Genomic DNA, 23,399 nt, shown 5'->3' on the forward strand with positions numbered 1-23,399 from the left:
GAAAAAGATGAACGTTATCAGGTAGTGTGGGCATGTCAGCAACGTACAAGAGGTAGAGTAAAGGAGATAATGCAGACCCTTGTGGCACTCCAGTAAGTAGAAAGATCGGATGCGATAAACAGTCATGGATGGATATGTAGGCGAGACGGTTGGTAATGAAATTGTATATTAGGCGGATGTAGCACATGGGGAGTCGAAACTGAAGAAGCTTGTATATTAGCCCGTGGTGCCAGACTTTATCAAACGCCTTTTCTAAGTCAAATAGGACTAGACAGGATGGTTTTGCAGAATTGTAATGTTGAGTAATAAGTGATGTGAGTCTTAAAAGCTGATCGTTAATAGAAAAGGAGGGTCTGAAGCCGGCTTGTGTGATAGGAATTAAGCTGCGATCGTTTAAGTAGATATGTGGGCGCTTGACCAGGATACGTTCCAGAATCTTACTGAAAGTCGAAGTTAGCTGAATAGGACGATATGATGAAACGTTCTGGGGTGGTTTATTTGGTTTTAGAAACATGATTGTCTTAGAGATTTTCCTTGTTAAGGGAAAGAAGCCTGTGCGCAAGATAAACGTATAGATATTAGCGAGGAGGAGTAATAACAAAGCAGGGAACTCTTTATATGGCTGTATGTTATATTATCTAGACCAGGTGCAGCATTTCGTTCATGGTGGAGAACCTGTGAGACCTCGTGAACACTAATGGGTTGAGATATGGCTGTGTCTGGTTGTATGAGATGGTGCGGTTGAAGGTGCGGTGTGGACGTGTTAAGCCTATCTGCAGCGACTGGAGCATTGCCGGATGATGGCGTGAAAATCTCCTGTAAGTGATCAGCAAAAGCATTTGCCTTATCACTATCGGTGGAAACAGGCGTGTCGCCTTGCAGAATCGGATAGGGTGTGCTAGTAAATTTGCCACATAATGCATTGAAACGGTTCCAAAATTTGGTTGGATGAGAAGTCTCGGATAGATTATTGCATGTGTTTACCCATTTACGAAGTTTATACGCTTTAATGTAATTGTGAACTGTGCGTTGTAGTTGGTGGTGATGGCGGAGTGCTTCAGGGTTGCGGGTGCGAAGATAATCTCTATAGAATTGACGTGAGCGTTGGATCAGTGTGAGATATTGCGGCGGAAGTTTAGGCTGATATGGACGAGATTTGGTAGTTGGAATATATAAATGACTGGCCTCTTGAATAGCTGAAGTAATATTATCAACGACAGCAGTTAAATCTTCACCTGTATTTGGTTCATTAAGATGATCAGTGAGTTGAGAGATATGTGTGCGATATTTATCCCAGTTAGCCTTATCGTAACGGACGCTTAAGCGGAGTGGTGGAGATGAAATGTGCCTGGTGGTGGTATTTGGCTGATAGGTGAGTTTAATTGGAGCATGGTCGCTACCCAGAAGATCAAGAATATCGAGCGTGCAATGTGATACAAGTTTTGCTGAGGTTATAACTATATCTGGCGTTGTGTTGGAAATAGGACGGGTTGCTTGTGGAAGATCAAGTATGATACCAGTAGTATTGGTCGTAATGAAATTAACAAAATTTGTCCTCTCACCATCGGTGCGGCTATGAATATTAAAGTCAGCCATGATAATGTACGTCTTATAAGTATTTGAAATGTATTGCACGAATTGCTCTGGTAGAGGATGGTTGGGTCTGATGTATATTGTTGCCAATGTGATGATGGCGTTTTTGAAATAGACAGTGGCGAGGAGATATTCCGGAAGAGGTGTCGTTGTATAATGATGGTGACGAAACGGTAGATGAGGAGAAAATCCAATGGCCACTCCCCCATTGGCTCGGAGTGCAGGTATAGGATTTTCTGCGTGCAACATAGTGTATCGTGGTAAACGACATGTTCATGATTTTGTGAGGAAAGTTTCATTTAGTAAGAACACTGTGACACGTTCCTCAAGAAGAAGCTGTTCGAATAAGATTTTGTTTTTGGGTAAAGACCGGATATTAAGAAACAGAAAAGTAACAGCCATGGTATAGAGTAAACTAGTCAAGATTAGTTGTATGGGATTTATGAAAATGAACTGTATTTCCTGAATAAGTGGCTGTGAAATTAACATGAAAAGTGGTTTTAGCCGCAAGAATGATTTGCTGGAGTATGTGGGGTCTTATAAAGGGATGGATGTTCTGTAAAGCTAAAGTCAGGAAAGTCAAGAGTTGATCTAACGAGACAGGCGCATCTATCGGATGTGGAGTAGTGTGGGTTTGTGCAGGTGGTCTGAGTGGAACTACGAGTTCTGGATGGTCCTGAATACCTTCTGGTTTAGCTTTACACTTGTAGCTATATGCCGGATGCTGATCATTGCAGGTGGCACATTTAGGTGGTAACTGTAAGTTGCTACAAGTTCGGGTGGTATGCGGGCCTGCACAATATCCGCATTTACTTGTGTTTTTGCAATCGTTTGTATGATGACCATTATAGACCTGACACCGTTCACACCGAACTGGCATAGGAACTGGTGTCCTAGATGGTTCAACACGGTGTTTATGATTGTAAATGTAAGCACCTATTGCCAATAACTCATCAATAGTGTCTTGATGCGTGGTTAGGACACGAACCATGTATGTGGGTCTTTGATCATTACGAATTCGCAAGACTTTAGTGATGGTATGATCCTCCAGCTTGAGCTCCCCCTGTATTTCGTCATCCGTATAAGATGGGTCAAACCCACGGATGACTACAGATAGTAATGGGGAACGTTTCGGAGGTGGAGGCTGTTTGCGAGTGGATGATGTGAGTGCTTGAATCTTCGCATCCCGACCAAAGGTATCAATAGGCACCTTGTTTTTAATGGTAGTAAGAAGAGTTGGATCGGATGTTTTTAGAATGATGCCGTTTCGAGTATGTAGGATTTGTGTGATCGCAGCTCGAGGAAGATATTTACGAAGTTGAATTGCAACGAACTTTGCATTGCTGAACTTCGTATCGAAATTTGTGAGCAGCATGGAATAGATAGAAGACAAAGGAGGCACAGTGTTATCGGTTGTAGATGCAGCAGTGTCCATTGGAATCTGATCTAGATTCGATGTGGATGCAAGATGTTGTTTCTTGGATGGTGGAGATTGCTGAAGACGTTCAGAATAGCTATCGTTCGATGCTAGTGGTTGTGGTGATCTACTACGAACGGAATCGGATGATACAATTGAAGAAGCAGAAGCAATGGAAGCTTGGGAGCCTCGGCGTTGCTGTGATTTACTGGTGGAAGAATGACATTGCCTAGGATCCTTCCGAAGCTGAGTCTTCTTAGGACTCTCGGATGGTCCAACAAGAATTTGTGGTAACCCGTGATGTTTGCCTTTTGTCGTTTTGCCAGGGCCTAATCGTGAGTCCGCCATCGAAAAATCCGTCCTTGGGCGATTGCCCGAATGAAGAGATGTGTTGCGTCTACAGATGAGTAATGATGATGATGAAAGGTTTTACCCTCCAGCACTGAAAAGCGCTGTCAATCCTAGTGAGAGCGTATGCGTGCTGGTCTCGATTGTGCGTATGCAACACAACGTCCTCGAAGGCACGTTAACACTTCCCAGCTAGGCTAGATTCTTACAAAAGGCAGCTGTTGACGTATGGTACGTCAAGCTGATGAGTATAAAATTTTCATTTTTTTTGTCGTCTACCCGGTTAAAGGGTTGCGCCCTTTCTTCGGGGAAGTGTTGTATTAGGAATATTGAGACTACAGAAATTGTGGTTGGTCTAAGGGGTTTTCCTTTATTCATTCATTATTTTAAGTAATTAACATATATAAACATATATACACAATAGAGATAAGTTGAAACAGATGACACAAAAACGTAATAATAATAATAACATAAAGGTAATATGTGCATGGAGGCTATTACAAATATGAAACAAGAAAATAAGAAACTGTCAGTGCATGAAGGCTAAGTGCGTGAATATAATAACAAATAAGAAAAAACAATTACAACTTAACGAAATAATATTTAGAAATGATGATGAAAATGAGGATGAATTGTACTGGACGCCACAACACTAGGTTCTGTTAGTGAACGGATGCTGTTATCTTCTGTTCCTGGGGCTATTCAGGAACTGATGTAAACAGAGGAGGCCCATGTTAGTTGGTTATTACTGTGCATATGATGAATAGATGGAAGATGACAAATGGCGTGGATGATATATATCAAATACTTCTGGGTCTCGAACGGCAGGATCCATTTGCAAGTGATACAGTGTAAGATAGTGTTGGAGCGGAGTGTCGACGTATCGTGGCGGTGCATCATTGTCTCGGTCATATCGTAGTATAACCTGAAGCATGGGGTGTCGTAAATCAAAGCGTTTCGTGATGTAACGAATGCGAAGCTGTTCTAGATGGGTGAGCAGTGGTGGAAAGTCTATGAGATCGTAGAGAAGTCTGGTTGGGCTTGGTAAGTGAATTCGATAGGCCAATCTAAAAGCATGCCGCTCTATTATAGACAATTGTTTATAAAATTTGTCGGGAGCTGCGGCCCAAGCTATATGGCCATAGGTTAAAGTAGTCCTCATAAAAGCTTTGTAAGTGTGAAGGACAGTAGGTGGTCGTAAACCCCAGCTGGTGCCAACTAAACGTTTAAGTAGGTTTAGTCTGTTCTTAGCTTGAGTAACAATTTTCTTAAGATGCGGAGTCCACGTAAGCTTTGAGTCAAATATCACCCCAAGGTAAGTAAGAGATGATGTGAAAGGAACTGGCGTGTCGTCCACGTGAATATTTAATAAATTCGGATTGCGAAACACTCTGGATCGTCTACGTGGTGGTAGAAAAACTACAGATTGTGTTTTCGCTGAGTTAATACTGAGTCTCTAGACCTGACACCAACGGACAAGTGTGTCGATAGCTGGCTGCATGAGTCTATTAATACGCTGGATAGTGCGAGCTGTTGTGAGAAATGCTGTGTCATCGGCGAATTGGTAGACATGGACGTGAGGAGTCAGTCTGAGATCAGCAACGTACAGTAGATATAACAAAGGAGACAGAGAAGAACCTTGAGGTACGCCAGAATGTAAGAATATGGGGTGTGATAAAGCGTTGTTAATAGAAATATATGCAATACGTCCTGTTAAGAAAGTATTGATTAATCGTATGTAAGATATGGGCAGCATATAGTTGTGTAATTTGTATATCAAGCCAGGATGCCAGACCTTATCAAATGCCTTTTCCAAATCAAACGTAACTAAACAAGAAGGAAATCCCTTGTTGTATTGGTTATAAATAGCAGTGGCGAGTCTTAAGAGCTGATCGAGTGTACTGAAGCGCGGTCGGAACCCGGCTTGATGGATCGGCAGAAGATTGTGCATGAGGAGGTGGTAATGGAGCCGACGAACGAGTATACGTTCTAATAATTTGCAGAGACAACTTGTTAAATGGATCGGGCGATACGACTGTAAGTCGGATGGTGGTTTCTTAGGCTTAGGAAATAAAAGAACTTTAGAATACTTCCAATCGAGCGGAAAGAAGCCAGTGCGCAGGATAAAAGTATAAATATGGCTTAGAATCAGAATGAAAGAAGGCGGTGTTTGTTTGATGAGAGCATATGTGATGGAGTCGAATCCAGGTGCCGTACTGCGTTTGGTTGCTAAAATAGCCCTGATGTCATCTGGGTCTATAGCCTGAGTAAGTGGATTATTAGGTTCCAGAGTATGGTGGTCAGAAGGTTGTAGATGAGGAGCGGTCGGATCGGCGTGACGGTTGATCGAAGTTTGAAGGCGATGCGGTGTGTGCCCTCCAGAAAGAGGAGTGAAAACTTCTTGGAAAAATGTAGCAAAAATATTAGCCTTGTCGATGTCATTATTAAGAGCTTGATGGTTGTGAATAAGAGGATAGGGTGTACAAGACGTTTTTCCAGTAAGTTGGTTGAATTTACGCCAATATTTGCTGGGATGAGTTTCTGCAGTAAGAGTATTACACGTTAAAATCCGCTGTCTTTTCTTGTATGCTACAATGTAGTTGTGTGTAATTCGGAGATATTGGCGGTGTAAGCGCAGTGCCTTCAAGTTGCCACTGGTTCTATATTCACGATAAGCTCGACGTGAAGCAGAAATTAATGCAAGATATCTTGGTGGCAAAATAGGTTAATGCGGTTGTACATGAGTAGACGGAATAGAATGTTCCGCTGCTCCTTGAATTGCTGCAGTAAGGTCAGTGATAACGTGATCAAGACTATGCTGCGAGGTAGGTATAGTGAGTGTACTAATGGCGTCGTCTATTGTGGATCGGTATTGATCCCAATTAGCCTTATGATATAGATAAATTTTTCTAGCTGGTAAGTGATTTGACGACTTCACTGCACATTGCAGTTCTAGTTTAACAGGAACATGATCGCTGCCGATGGAATCTAGTACAGTAATGGTAATAAGAGGAGAAAGAGAAGACGAGGTTATTACTACGTCAGGCGTTGTGTTGCTAGCTGGCCTCGTAGGTTGTGGCAAGATGTGAAATTCTCCTGTAGTGGAAGTTTGTATAAAATCAAGAAATTGCTGTTTGTCGCGCTGTGTTCTACTATGAAAATTCAAGTCTGCCATTATAATATAATGCCGGGATTGCGTATCAATGAAACGAAAGAAATCATAGGTGAGAATCTTTCGTGGCCGAACATAGATTGTGGCAAATGTGACTGTGCGACCCCGAAGGTAGAGAGTAGTTACATTGTATTCAGGCAGATTGAAAGTTTGAGGCATGGTAACAGTGCGGTATGGTAGACAAGTGCTAATGCCGATAGCTGTACCACCGTATAGACGGGGTCCGGACGGAGCATCATGACGTAGTAAATTATATTTTGGTATGTAAAACTGTAGATAAGGAGCCAGATAAGTTTCGTTTTGTGCGAAGGCTGAGATGTGTTCTTCCTGTAATAACTGCGTGAATAGTACTTGATGTGTCAATAGTGAGCGTATGTTCATAAAGAAGAAGCTATACGCCATTACGAAAATACAAAAAATATTGCAAATGGAAGCTGCCATATTAAACGTAAACTTCGATAGGTTGGATTTGAAAATGAACTGTTGGTCCAGAATAGGTTGCATGGAGGTGAAGGTTAAACAGAAGTTTAGCTGCATGGATGATTTGGTTGAGAATGTGAGTGCGAAGAAACGGATGAATGTTCTGTAGACTAATCGTGAGGAATCGGAGCAGATCTTCAACAGTAACAGGATGAAGTAAAGAGTTTGCAGGTGGAGTGGGACGGTCAGCAGACCTTATGGGTGCAACCAGTTCTGGTTTAGAAGGTTCCGGTTGTGGCTTAGCTTTACATCTGTAACTATATGTAGGATGCTTCTCAGGACACACACTACACTGTGGTGGCGCCTTTTGATTGGGGCAATCCTTCGTAGCATGTTGTAATGAACAATAGCCACACTTATTATCATTAGTACACTCCGATGTGGGATGTGCATTATAGAGTTGACATCTCTCGCATCTTAACGGAAGAGGAGGAGGTGTGCGAGAAGGTTCTACTTTGTAACGTCTTCGATAAATGTAAGCTCCAGTGCACAAAAGCTGGTCTATCAACTGTGGTTGATCGGTGAGAACCCGTACAAGATATGTTGCACCGTTAGCGTTCTTTATCCGGATACATCGCTTTACAGGAAATCCTTCCTGATGTAATTCCTCATAGATTTCCTCATCGGTGAGATCTGGTTCAACTCCCCGTATAACAACGGATAGCATTGGCAATTGCCTAGGAGGAGGAGAAGTTTTACGTGCACTTTGAGTTAGTGCGGAGAGTTTAGCCTTTGGTCCAAAGATCTCAAATGTGGCTTTGTTACGCACATGCGATACAAAATTTGAGTTGGTAGATTTTAATATAATGCCTCTGCGAGTTTTGACAATTTCGGGTATCTCAGGACGAGGCACGTATTTAATCAACTGCTGAAAACCTGCTCTAACGGTGTTAAACTTTTGGTCATAATCTGTCAGCAGGAAGTTATATATTGGGTCTGGTTGGTGATGTGAGTTTGAGTTATCGACGGAATGAGATGATGCCCAATCCATGGTGTTGCTCATACTTGGATCAATAATAGATGTAACTCGCTGTTTCTTCGGATCTATGGATGGATCCCCATCCGAGAGCGATCGAGAGCGAATGCGCTGCCCTTTAGTAATGCAGTCAGCGTAAGTAGGAGAAATAGTGGTGGTGAGTCCTGACCGTACCGTTCCGGTAACAATCCGGGGTTGAGTTTTCTGCCGACCGTTTGGCCCTATATTAGCTGGAGTTTGGTGACCGAGTTGCGATGAGCCGGAAGCATTGCTAAGATCCGTCATGATACGTAGGGAACCTGGGGCCGAAGCCCAAATGAAGATGCAAACAAAAAGAAGGATGAGATTCAAAAAGCAAGCGCCCTCCGAAAGTGAAAACTTTCGTCAATCCTCTAAGTGCCCTAATTGTGTTATGCTCGCAAGTACGTATTGCAATACTTGGTCTTAGCTGATACCGTAAGAAAGACAAGAGAGACTAGGCTTCTTGGTTTAGTATGATGAAATTTTCATCTCATTAAAAAAAAAAAAAATTGGTAAAAACTTGTTGCAAGATTTATGATAAAACTGCGTTAATTACATCGAACAAACATTTATTTTAAGCGAGAAAAGAGAAAAATGAAACTATGTATACACTATAATTAAAATATGTGGTAAGGAAATTCTGCAACTACACGCAAAACCTTTTGTTTTACAAAAATACACTGACATTTGTGGTGCCATCTAGCGAGAGATTGGAAAATTACAAAATAATAAAATTACTGAATCAAATTCCAGTTGCGACCAGTATAAGTGTGAATTTTTTGGAAATCATACTGAAAGTGTGCTTAGCACATGCAAGAGCAGCGATCATTAAATTTGCATCAATTTTTTTTTTTTTTTTTTGCCTCGCCCTAGTGTACATTATCCTGGTCATATTCACCAGGTGGGACAGAAGAAAGTCGTGGGTGAACATTAATAATAATAAAAAAATAGCTTTTTGATATCACTTATCGATTATGCTCTATAAAGCTATGGATTTGATTTTAGTTTGGTTTCAGCTTAGCGCACCGTTCAGCAGCGAGGCTATATGAGACGTGATCCTACAGCGAGAAATACGAACCACACTGCAAATCGAACCCGGGTCTCCCGCGCCAAAGAGTTGTATTCTATCCACATAGGCCCGAGGGAGCTCTATGTAGCTATGGGGATCAATATTGAAACTTTAAAAGTGAAATTGTTTTACCATTTCTGGTTTCAGTAGGGAGAGATAGGTGAAGATGGTATTTTTCTTCAGATGGTAAATCGATTTTCTGAAACATTCACTATCTACTATCAATTTATTTCTATGGCGATCAATGTTAAAACCGAAAATGGTTTATCCCTAACAATTCCGATTTCAATACAAGGTTAACGGAAGAATGGGAACTTATTCTTGAGACGTTGTTTAAATTCCCGAAAACTTATCGACCTCTTTGACAGTTTTTGCTCTATGAAAATCAATATTGAAACCGGAGATAGTAGTAAATGTCTACCATTTCCAGTTTTAATAGTGAGATAGGGGTAGAGGTGGTAAATTTTCTTGATGTTGAATCTATTTCTGAAATCCTCTTTTCCCTAATTTATTTCCGTCTTTGACTTATAGCCATTAATGTTGAAACTGGTTGTGGTCGATTTTTACCACTTACAGTTTAAAGATAAGGTTGGAGGAAACTTACATGGAACCTATTCTTGGGATGCTGAATGGATTCCAGAAAACTGCTCCTCGATATATCTTATCGTCTTTACTCTATGCAAATTAATATTGAAACTGGAAGTAGTAGTAAATTTCTACCAGTTCCGGTTTTGATAGAAAAATAGGGGTAGAAATGGTACATTTTCAAGAGACGTTGAATCAATTCCCTAAATCCGCTTGTTGCTAGCTATTATAGTTTCTGATTTATGACACATAAGTAGTCGATCTTTATCACTTCCGATTTATATAGAAGTTTGACGGAGGAGAACGAACCTATTCTTATGACGCTAAATCAAATCCGGAAAGTCTTTTCCCAATATCTCTTACCGCTTTTGGGCTGATACCTGTCAACAGGCAGAGCCGTTCTATTAGACTTCCGATAGTTATGATAACATAGTTTGGAAGTATAATAAACCCAGATAGAAGAAATATTTTGCATTAAATCTATTTTCGTGCAGATTAAGAATATGGAAACTTCAAGAATTCTTTTTGGATAAGTTGTTATGCCCTGAAGAATAACAGGGACCACGGTGGCTGTGGTAGCGTGCTCAGCTCTGGTGTATAGGGTCCCAGGTTCGATTTCAGCTCGCGCCAAGTGAGCTTTGTGGTGGACAAACGCCATGTGCGTGGGTTTTCTTGGGTTTCTCACGTTTCTCCCACTTTCTTCATTATAACATTTCGTTCATTCTTAACATCACAGTCTCCTTTAGCGTATCTAGTATAAGCGTTGTGCGTAAAACTGAAAGATTTCATTTCATTTCTAAATAATAATCTAATGAATTCTACAGCGTTCTATTCTTGCCTAATACCCAATAATAGCGTACAGATTGATGACATGCTTAGAGATTGATATGCCATAAAATCGGTTATTCATCAAAAAAATACACCAACATTTGCCAGCTTGTCACTACAAGCGAGAATGATATCTTCTTCGTTCAGATAATGTTCCTCATGACACGAGACGAGACGAAAAGTAAGGTTTTCTTGGCTCGTCTCCTAAGTTTAATTGGTCTCATCTTCGTCTTCTTGAAGACTTCTTTCGCTCTTGTCTCGAAATTTTACTGCTCCGTTTTGTTAATTTATGTTATAAAATTTTAAAATTTCACTTAGTTTTAACTGGAAATTTTCACACCCGTTCCGCGTCACGATTTGACCACGAATAGATAATTGATATAACAACATTTGAACCATACTTATTATTGGAGTATATTGTGAAATGACTTGGATATTTTAAAAGTAGATAAATACTCTTCATTGATTTCGTACCATCATTTGTGTTGGATGAATGATTCGAAAACGTAATAATAAAATTATTTCTGGGGGTATTAGCGTGATAGCCCATAAATACGCTACTGACCAAAATATATTTTTCATAAGTTTTAGTCCATAAATGCAAGTTACCCTTCATAATTTTACTAAATACGTATGTTCATTGCATTGTTCATATAGAACAATATCATGGTGATGCAACAAACTTTTTAGTGCTGTATCTCAATTACATGAGTTACAAGTTATCCTCTTACATAAATAAGTTCTTCGTTTCTAAGTTAACAGGTTTCATATGTAAATTTTCCAAGAAAAGTGGCCACCTCATTCTTGTTTTGTCTCTATTTAATTATATTATATGGTGAGCGTGAAATGTGTAGATCTATTTTCGGCACAAGTATTAATAAGCCTGGAACTAACTACTTATCTATCTTTGTTTTCCTCTTTTAAAACTTCATAAAATCACTCATGTTCTGTCCAGTAATTTATTTATAATAGTTATTATTTTCCAAGTGAACGGTGAATATTTTAAATATATATATTTTAAACATTTTATACAGAGAAAATCGCTACTGCAAAGTTTGATCCCGACAGATTTTAGAAGGCTAAGTTTAATCCTGCAAGTATCTGCAAAGTCTAGATTCGTCCGGCAAGATTTTCTTTATGTGAGATTTTAGCCAGGCGAGATAAGTGGGCCGTGAAATTTGGTTGCAATGTTTCATCCGCAAATCATCAACAAACCTGTTGTATTGGATGGTCAACTACAAAATAGAAGTATGCACAAATGTGGATATATGGACGAATACAGCTTTCTGTGGATTTATTTATTTATTTGTTTTTGGTTCCGTGCAATGTTTGATCATTCCACATTGCGACAAGGCCATTACTTTTCATGTGTCGGAAAAAAATGATTGAGAGTTTGACAAGATTCCTCATCGGAATATAATAATTCCAGTTTGCGACCAACCGGTAATTGGTTCTTTATATAAATCAGGACAGTAGAAGTGATACACATTACCAGGTATTTTTCTCTGAAATTATGGTGTCATGAACAACGTAGGGAAAACAAAAATAAACGTCTCTCTGTTCAAAAATGACGCAATTGTAGATTCCTAAGTACTAACCTAACGTTGGTCAGGAAACCGAGTCAAAATACTATATAACACACACACACAGAAAATGAAATTTTTAAGTTTTTACGTCCCAGGGTTATGACGGTTGGCTAAAAGAGACAGTGATGATGAGAGATGAGTGAAATGGTTGAATGAAAACCGTGGGAGGAAGCGTAAGAACCCCGAGAAAACCCGAGCACCGGAAGTGAAAAATCTACCACTGAGCCACGGCGCCCCCGTATATATATATATATATGTAAAAAGAGAGAGAGAGAGAGAGAGATTAAGTTGTGTAAATCATGTTTTCAGTCCAAATCAAGTAATACATACTTCATTTCTTTACCTTTGGAATACCAATATCTCGTCCAAATGTTCTAGATCCTCAAAAGTATTGTAATATTTATTTATTTATTTATTTATTTATTTTGTATATTGTTGTTACGCACACGCCTAAAATGCCATGATTCGTTCTTTTATTTTCCCAGATTTTTCTTTTCAAGTTATAGATTTTATTTTTTAAAGTAACGTTTCTTATTTTGGAATGCAAAATATTGATGATAATGCTTTTACAATAATTTTGTGTTCCTTCTGTAGTGTCTCCTTTTTTCACCTCGCTAAAATCAAGACTTATGATCAAAGATGGTTGAGAAATGAAAATAGGGAAAGTTCTCCCTGTTTGACACATCTTGTTATAAAATACAAGTAAAAAGATGTGTAGATAGATAACGTTGTCTCACTTCTGACAGCGGTCAGTCTTGCCTCCTGCAAGCTTTTCTTTTTTCAAATCATATAATGAGATGTCAACTGACATAATTTTGAAGATATCCATTCTCTACATTCTTAGATGAACGATCTTTTCTCATTTCGTAACTTGTTTCCCCTCCCTACCAACCTTGTGAATATCAGTGAGGAACAATGGTGTGAATGGATCGGAAGTGCATGCTTATTTCTTCACCTCCACGAGTAGGAAATCAACCCCAGCTGACTCTGCAATACTTGAATGTTGTTTCCAGCGTTGTCACATTTCCTTGTAAAATGAAATATTAATGAACTATAAGAGCTATTTTAAAAATAAAAAAGTGTACATGTAGTGTTTGGGCAGGCTAAAATCTGGAGAAAGTTTGAACTGCATTAGACAAATAGTTTTCATAATATTTTGGAAAGAAATTCACCATGTTATTATATAGGAACTGACGATCTCAGCTCAAAACTTTACACACCGCCTTAAGGGAAGATTATTATTATTATTATTATTATTATTATTATTATTATTATTATTATTATTATTATTATTATTATGCTAACATACTCGTTCTACCTCATCCTCCATGTCTATCTTTTAATGAGGAAGTAACATAATATAATAATTATAATTATAATAACCCTAAATATAACATTAAACGTATTTTTTAAAACTCAGATTTGTGTTTAATATATATGACTCAGATAGGACCTAAAGTCTGTCTTCTGTTGTTTCTAAGCCAACAAATAATGGGCATTCCTATGCCCAGGTATACAAATAGCAATTTTTTAATGTTTGTAGGTGAAACTCTTACCGCGGTTAACGACGAACACAAAGAGCAATACATTTATATATATTTAAAAAAGTTCCGGGTGGATCTTTTCTTTTAAACTAACACACCTACTCACCCACACCCGCACAAACACCCACACACACACATACTGTATATATATATATATATACACACACACACACACACACACATATATATATATATATATATATATATATATATATATATATATATATATATATATATATATATATATATATATATATATACAGGGTGACCGCGTGACTATGTTACAAAATTTAAGGGATGATTCCTGACACGGAAACAAGAAAAAAAGTTCAAATAAACTTTTGTCTAACGTACATAATTTCGGAGCTACAAGGTGGGAAACTGACATTCAAAGCTCTATAGCTCGACTATGGTGAATGATAGAGATAATGCGGCATGGTCACGTCAAAGACACCGAAGCTGCTGTATTCAAAAATGCTTAGGTCGAGATCGTGCAATTCGTGCACAAGGGATTCCCCAAAGGAGCGTAGGGATTCTCGGATAATCTGTCAAGAAAGATGGGTCGAAAAGAATACGGATGAATAGCTGTCCCAACTGCTAGCAATAATGCGTCTGTACTAAGTCGATATCTCGCACAAGCACAAAATGCCGAACAGTTTTATACGTGCCATGTGTGGTTGCATAACGCGCACTAAATAAGAAAGTGGGGAAAATATGAAAGGAAAATGTGAATAATTTAGTACAAATGGTAAATACATGATAGTACACTGTCCTGTTCATTGTACGTATAGACGCGTTTAATAAAGGGAATAATCATGAAACGTACTAAAATGTTGTACAAACATCACACTGTCATTGTTTTCTTTCATGTAGTTTTGTCATTGAAAGCAAGTGAAACTAAGGGGAAAAACCGGGGGATATGGGTGCTTTTTTCCAGGCAGAAACTTTATTTCATTTGATAATAAGAGCCGAGGATACTTTTTACGAGAGGAGGATTTTTCCGCCATCCCATATTAATTTGACCACTGCCAGAGAACAACAGTAAAAGATCCGTTTCTTATCATTAGCCGTAATGTGCGTTTCCCGAACATTGAAAAAGAACAAGGAAAAACAATTTATCAGGACGTTTGTTTTAGTCGCTGCTTCCGATGTTTTGCAGGACTAATTCCGAGTTTTTGTCTAGAATGCTTAACATGTCGTATTGTTATCGTTTAGAAGATATTTTGTTTTCACAGACGGTGCTATCACCTGAAGTACACCACAGTTTGCAGGTTCGATCACAAGCATTTGTTCTTCCTTCTGTCGTAGAAAACAATCGAAGGTAAGGAAAGTATAAGACAACCCTACTAGAAGGTGTTGTGGAAGGTGGAAGGTCATTCTTCATGTTGTTTTGTTCGTAGCGTACGAGTTCCTTAGTGCAGTTTGTGCTTTGCTTGTTCGAATGTGAGATCAAATGGAGTATTCGATAGCAGAACTTGCGCACATGATATTTGTATACGGTCAAGCAAATGGCAACAGTCGACAAGCTAATAGGTTATATCGACTGAAGTATCCAGAAAGAAGACATCCAGCCCATACTATGTTTGCCAGACTTTTTCAACGCTTACGAGACACGGGGAATTTACAACCTCAATACTACGACCAAGGAAGACGAAGAACCACAAGTACTCCGAACTTTGAAGAACAAGTGCTTGACCGTTTCACCCAAGACCCAACAGTAAGTACCCGGAAAGTAGCACGTGAAAGGGGAGTAGCACAAGATACTGTTTGGAAAGTAGTACACGAGCAACAGTTACACCCCTATCACCCGCAAAGGGTTCAGGCCTTACGTCCAACTGACTTTCAACCTCGCGTTCGGTTTTGAGAGTGGTTTCTCCAACGCTCTGTAATTGATCCACAGTTTGCTTCCTACCTGCTTTTCACCGACGAATCTTGTTTTACGAAAGACGGGATATTTAATAGTCACAATAGTCATGTATGGGCAGACGAAAATCCTTATGCAATTGTGGAAAAGGGCCACCAAGACCGATTCGCCATAAATATGTGGGCGGGTATTATCAGTGATCCGATAATAGGTCCATATTTACTACCACCACGATTAACTGCACCAGTGTATACGAGATTCCTGCGAGACATACTTCCAGAGTTATTAGAGGATGTCCCTCTCGGTGTTCGTCAACGGATGTGGTTTCAACATGATGGCGCCCCAGCCCACTTTTCAGCTAGTGCTCGAGAGTATTTGAATCAAACGTTTCGTGACAGATGGATTGGAAGAGGCGGTCCTTGTAATTGGCATGCACGTTCCCGAGATTTCCATCCACTTAATTTTTTCTTGTGGGGTCATGTCAAAACACTTGTCTATGAAACGTCTATAGACAACGCAGAAGAACTTAGCACGAATACTCGCTGTCTGTGATATTATAAGAACAGATCCTGGGTTGTTACAGCGGATGCGTCAGATCTTACTGCGACGCTGTAACGCCTGTGTTGAAGTAGAGGGACGCCATGTCCATCACCTATTGTAGAATAATTGGGAGATTTGTCTCGTTTACAGGTAATTGATGATGTTCTTGGCTTCATTCAATCCTGCTGTAAAATGTTGATTGAAGACATTATTCCCATTCTTGTGACTTTTGTTTTTAGGAAATAACCTCTTTTGCATTATGGTTGTTTCGCTCAGTTTTGTTTATTTGTTTTCAATGACAACAATACATGGAAGAAAGACTAATAGTGTGATCCTTTTACAACATTTTAGAACGTTTCATGACTATTGCCTTTTATTAAATGCGTATGTTCAATGATAGGACAGCGTAATATCATGTATTTCACATTTGCACTAAATTATTCACATTTTCCTTTCATGTTTCCCATTCTTATTTAGTGCGCGTTATGCAACCACACATGGCACGTATAAAACTGTTCGCCATTTTGTGCTTGTGCGAGATATCGACTTAGTACAGACGCATTATTGCTAGCAGTTGGGACAGCTATTCATCCGTATTCTTTTCGACCCATCTTTCTTGACAGATTATCCGAGAATCCCTACGCTCCTTTGGGGAATCCCTTGTGCACGAATTGCACGATCTCGACCTAAGCATTTTTGAATACAGACAGCTTCGGTGTCTTTGACGTGACCATGCCGCATTATCTCTATCATTCACCATAGTCGAGCTATAGAGCTTTGAATGTCAGTTTCCCACCTTGTAGCTCCGAAATTATGTACGTTGGACAAAAGTTTATTTGAACTTTTTTTCTTGTTTCCGTGTCAGGAATCATCCCTTAAATTTTGTAACATAGTCACGCGGTCACCCTGTATATATATATATATATATATATATATATATATATATATATATATGTAAAGATAGATATAGATATAGATATATAGTTATATGAATATATAGGATACTTCAAAATAACACCGACAACGTTTGGGAGGTGATTCCTGACTCCAAGACAAGACGGAAAGGACAGACCAACCTGGTTGCAGAAGTGCTTTCTTTCGGAGTTATAGGCTGCCGAAAATATGAAAAAAAAATATATATATTTAAGGGCCCATTGCTTCAACGTGGAACGTACCACAGTGGGGCCAAAATTTTATTTAGGAACTAGTATATTCCCTATACAAATATCCAAGTTTCACAATACTAAGGTACTTACACAACAATTTTTATAGAGGCAACTTGACTACAGACATATAATTTGAAGTACTCATCAACTACCTCTACAGAAATTGCTGCGGAATTACCGCAGGATTCTGAAACATGGAAACATGGTAAAGTTTCATACAGTGTTGGGCAAATTTCAATTGATTTAACAATTAACAATTAATCTGTAAATTTAATTGTTAATTGCAATTAACAATTGAAATAACGTAATGGCTAATTGTTAATTGCAGTTGGCCATTAAAAAGGAGAATCAAATGCAATTGATCAATTGGTTGAAAGTAATTGCAGTGGAAAGTAATTGCAATTGAATTCTGTAATTCAATTGCAATTGAAATTATTTGGCAATTGATTCAATTGCAATTGATTTTCACAGCAATTACTTTCAATTGATTGATCAATTGCAATTGATTTTCACTGATTAATTTTCAACACTGTAGCTCAGAGAGGGCGTGGGGCAATGAAAACCTTAGCCACGACCAATTGACTCACCACCCGTCGTGACCCACGACCCACCGTGACCCACTCTGACCCACCACCCACCATAAACCACTCTTACCCACTGTGACCCACAGACCCACCAAAACCCATTGTCATCAACTCTGACCAATGATTCACGCTCTCTTCTCTACTGACTAAAGAGTTTAAACTTGTAATAAAACAAGCCTATAAAATTATCACTCATCGGAGTTTGAATTTCTACGATCAATCGCTCAAGCACGGCACTAATACAATAATGGCGGATCTGACCTTTCTAATATAAATCAAATATAATTCGTTCGTGTGTATGTCTGTCTATCTTTGTGCGGCCTGTAGACGAGACGAGTGGACCGAAACTTTTCAAAATTTGGTCACGGGTAGCTTGGTCTAGGCCCCAGACCAAGACGAAGAGTTTTTTTTCTAATTCCTTGCTAGGGGGTCTCCAGGGGACGTTTTACCGGAACCGGCCTGGGGACCAGAAAAGTCGACCGAGAGTTACCAAATTTTGGTCAAAGATACCTTGGTCCAGGTCCCACACCAAGGCAAAGCGTTTTCAACAAAATTCGAACCAGGGGGTCTCAGGGGGCGTTTACCGGGACATGTAAAAGTAGAAATATATCAGTGTCGATTTCATAGTTTTCGCGGTCGCTGAGATCAATGGTGAAACTCCGATCGCATTAACTTCCAAATTCACTGTATTCGGCTGCGGGCCGTGGGTCAACGGGAGGGGGGGAGATACCGAAACGTAAAAGTAATCCAAAATGACCGAAATTAGTGTCAAATCCATAGTTTTCTCTTGGAACTCTTGGTCATTTTCGTCCCATCTTGGAAGCCCATTTTGACCCACTTCCGGTGACGCACAAAACGTGAAAATAAGGGCATGAAACGGCACGAAACATTCACTATTCGATGCGAAAGGAAGAACCTTAAAATTCGGTAGTGGCGGAGCAGAGGATCAATTTCGTCCCACCTTTGAGGCCCATTTTGACCGTCTTCCAGTAACGCACAAAACGTCGAAATAGACGCACAAAAGGGTACGCGATGTAAAATTAACGACCTCGAGATTTAATAGTGGTGAAACTCTTGGTCATTTTCGTCCCACCTTGGGGACTCATTTTAACCCACTTCCCATGACGCACGAAACGGAAGTAGACGCACGAAACGGCACAAAACGATGTGAAGGAAACGACCTCGAAATTCATTGGTGGCGGAAGAGCAATAATTTGTTCCGCCATATTTGTAGGCCCATTTTGACCCACTTCCGGTGATGCACAAAATGTGGGAATAGGCGCACAAAGCGACACAAAACACGCACAAAAGATGCAAAGCAAAGTACCTGGAAATTCGTTGGTGGTGGAACAAGTTAATGACGCCGTGAGCACCAATATAAGTATATACTGTAGTTCTTACCAGGGGGCGCGGTGGGTCAGAGGTAGAGCGTTCACCTCCGGTGCTTGAGGTCCCTGGTTCCATCCCAGCTCGCGCAGTTTGGACTTTGTGGTGGACAAACACCGTGCTCGTGGATTTTCTCGGGGTTCTCCCATTTCCTCCCACTTTCTTCATTTCATTCATTTCCCATCATCACCGTCTCCTTTAACCTAACCGGCATAACCGTGGGACGTAAAACTAAAGATTTCATATCATTTTTTGTAGTTCTTACCATCAAGGCTGAGAACTGCACGGTCCAATTTTTTAGCCAAAGTAGAAGCCCAACCGGAATAGTGATGTCAACGGGCCCGGCTCGGTTCAACTGAGCGTACAGCTTGAGCTGACTTGGTTGGGATTACCCATCGACTGGGCTCAATTGAGCCAATGGCTTGAACCGGCTCAGTAAAGACGAGTTATCGACTCGGCTCGATTGGAGCCAATGGCTCGAACCAGCTCCATTGAAACGAGTCCATATTCTGGGTTCGAGTTAGCTTAACTGAGCCAATGGCTCGAACCGGCCCGGTGGGGGTAGGCAATCAGCTCGGTTCGGTTCGGCTCGTGTGAGCCTTCGGCTCGAGCTGGCTCGGTTGGATGAGCTGTTGGCTCGGCTCACTTCTCGGTTCGGCTCGATAAGTGAATGAGCTGTGAGCGAGCCGCTTGAGTCGTTGACAACCCTAAACCCGGGTCGAGCAGTTTTAAACATGTTTGGCTGGAGTCCCATAACTTCTAACAATTTTTGGTTCGAGCCCGAATACTTGCTCCTCCTGAACTCAAACCAAGAACCTCGTGACCGATATCCTTGCCTCCTGAAGATTTCTTGACTACCGAGATCGACAGTTAACTAATTTTTAGTATTCCGATACAAACCACCTATATTCCATGTTTATACAGGTACACGGTGTTATAATAATAATTAGTTATAGTAGTAGTAGTATTATCATTGATAATTATATTGTCTATGTGGGATACTTGAAGATAGTAGTACTTGGAACTACACAAAGGATTTACCTCGAATTGGCTCGACGCGACTGGAAACTCGATCCGAATTCGAGTCGAGTTGGGGGAAATTTTTCGAGCCGAGATCTCGAGTCGAACTCAGAGATGTCTGCTTCGAGTCGAGTCGAGTTTTAAAGAAAACTCACTCGAACTCGCTTGTGCTCATTCCTATTGTATGCATGACGGGCATATAGAGTTCTTTCAAGGGGGATAGAACCATAAACATAATATATTTAAAAAATACTTAGTTTCACGGCTTTCTTCCCATGGGGGGAAAGGGATGGTAGGTATCCAGCATTTCTTATAAGTACCTTATTTGAAATATGTAAAACAGTAACAAGTGGACAATACAATATACACACATCTTCTTATCTTCAGTTTTAATTGCTGATTTCAATTGAAATTAACAATTACAATTAACAATTACAAGTTTCAATTGTCAATTGCAATTAACAATTGAATATTTCAATTGCACCCTTTGCAATTGACAATTAACAATTAAGTATCAATTGCCTGGTGACCAATTAACAATTAACAATTGACGAAAATTTAATTACAAATTTTATGATTGAATTCAATTGCAATTGAAATTAATTGTCAATTACAAATTGAAATCAATTGCAATTGATTTTCAGAGCAATTACTTTCAATTGATTGATCAATTGCAATTGATTTCAATTGATTTTGCCTAACACTGGTTTCATAGGCTTGCTTCGTCTATGTTAAGTTTATTTGGTCTCATTCCACTCTACATATGTAAAGCAAAATTCGGCAGTGCTAGTTATTGAAACTTGCGATGATGCTTCATCAGTTGATAAATATTGACATATATATTTTATATTTTTGAATAGTAATTTTCACCCTTACATTTATTAGCATTATAAATCTTAAAATAAGTACTACGGTACTTGTAAAGATGATTTTCCAAGATACAATCACTGTTCTGGCACAAAATGTTAGAACATATTCAACAAAATTCTCTCAATGTAATAACGGTTGTATATCTTTAACGAATTTGTTAATTAAGACGCATTATAAGAATAGCTTAAAATACTATTTCAGATGTATTAATATTCATTCGAATGTATGTAATGTCTTATTAACTTCTTAACTCTGCTGATAATGCAGATGAAACAAGTACACATTTATTTCATGTAGTACTTAACTCTAGATTAGGCGCGTTTGTGACAGGTGTCACCCAGTGATTTTTATCTCAAATTTGCAACACTGTGCTTTGGTATTCGGAGTCGCGCCTTTCAGTAGCTGAACGTTAGTTGTTGATGTTTGTTATAGCGGCAGTAGTACACTTCTGTTTACCATGTACAGTTTGTAAGAAATACGTTCTCTCTGCAGCAGCGTGTTTGGGTGACAATTGTCAACCACGCGCTTATACACGTAACAAGTAAAATGTCAAAACGCCGAAAAACAGAGATGACAAATTATAAGAATGTCGTACTGCAGTGGCTTGAGGAGGAAGAGTAGGAGTTGGAGGTGTGTTCTGATGAAAGTGATTATGAATTATCACGTGAGTGCAAATGACCACAATATTGATTCCGAGCAAGATGGTGCATGGTGTAATATTTTGATCTTTTAAATTAATGCACTTTGTATCCTGAAATTCAATACTAATTCACCTCAATTGTCACGAAGGAGTTTTTTTTGAGGATATTGGTTGGGAAATGATTAAATCTCAGATATAACGAATATCCTGTATTCCCCAAATTACACTTGAAATTAGGAAGAGGGGCGACTGCGACTGTTACTTGATGTTAAAGAAGAAGATATGGTTAATGTTAAGAAGCCATCATGCTCCAGAGGATGTTGTCATACTTGTGGAAGAGGTAGAGCCAAAAGTAAAAGGCAGGGGTGCTTGATATGTAAGAGATGAATGAGTGGAGGACATCTCAAAGTCATTTGCGTAACATGCTTGGAATCAGTGTAGTAGTCATAAAACAAAAGTCTGTTATATTCAGTACAACGCTGTATACAACCAAAAATATAACCTGTGATTAACATTTTAACAAATAAATGAAAGAATCGTCATTTAAAAATAATTTTATTTATTCTAGTTACATTTTAATAGGTGGATGACACCTGTCATCCACGCGCCTAATGACGTAACCAAAACGTACGCGCCTAACGCAGGGTTAAGTGTTTGATTGATTTAACAATAATATTAATACATTTTTATTATATTCCTAGTACATTAGTACTAGGAATATACACTCATTGAACTTTCATACTAAGAACTTGTGTTTTCATGGTAAATTTAAGATCGTTTTATTATATTTATTTTCACTATATAATTTAAATAATATGTACTTATTATTAGTCCATTGCCAAGGTCGTTTAAACATTAATATCTTACGAGGAATCTGTGTTTATTTATATTTTTATTATGTGTTATGTTTTCATTATACATTTGCGCCAATAAGGTCCTAATTCTCAATGCAAGCATACTATTGTAAGACTCCACCAGTAGATTGTGTTTGAATATTTTTTATAAGATTCTCTCATATTGAATTACTCTCGAATTTGTAGACTAAAATCCTCGTTACATAAACATAGTGTCCCTTGTTTAACTGGTTTGCCGTTTCTATTTATATACACAAAAAATCTGAAGTCTATATAGGAAATGTTAGAGTTGAATAACCATCTTTTAGTCTAGTGTACTTGACTGACAGCCCATCATATGCTATATCATATACTATATCATATATTATCTCATCTCTCATTTACTTACAAACACTAGGAGGAACAATGCTCTGAGGGTACTCACTTTCGACTAAAATTGTTTTACTAAATTTGTTTTCTATATGTTTTCTAAATTATTAATCTGATTTATTTAACTCTACTTCATTGAAATAATGCATTAACTTTTATTTAGTAACTTAGTATGTTTTGCAGTATACTAGTATTATATAGGCCATCTTTGCTTCAAAATGAATAAGATTATTTGAAGCAATTCAAATTATACATTTCTTATTGCTTATAATTCACATTACATGACGAGAACAATAGTATTGCAAATCATTTAATTAATACGGTATTACTTTGGTGCTCCCTTGAATCATATCTATAGACCATGTTTCAAAAATGTGTAGGATTTCTGAGTAAGTGAAATAAATATAAATTATCTCGATATTATAAGCCTCGTTAGTAATATAACGCTGCTTTGTCGTGAAAAGTCTAGTTTTCCCAATAATTTATG

General features: G+C 38.8%; 1 protein-coding gene across 1 annotated transcript; it reads right to left on the reverse strand.

Moving 5' to 3' along the window:
* Positions 1-537: 537 nt before the first annotated feature.
* On the reverse strand, positions 538-1,842 carry LOC145685396 (uncharacterized). Its single transcript, XM_081757791.1, has one exon. It carries the CDS (start codon positions 1,840-1,842, stop codon positions 538-540), a length of 1,305 nt encoding a protein of 434 aa, XP_081613917.1.
* Positions 1,843-23,399: the final 21,557 nt, after the last annotated feature.

Source organism: Thermobia domestica, chromosome 5 (assembly GCF_964235325.1).
Source record: "Thermobia domestica chromosome 5, izTheDome1.hap1.1, whole genome shotgun sequence".
Lineage (NCBI taxonomy): Eukaryota > Metazoa > Arthropoda > Insecta > Zygentoma > Lepismatidae > Thermobia > Thermobia domestica.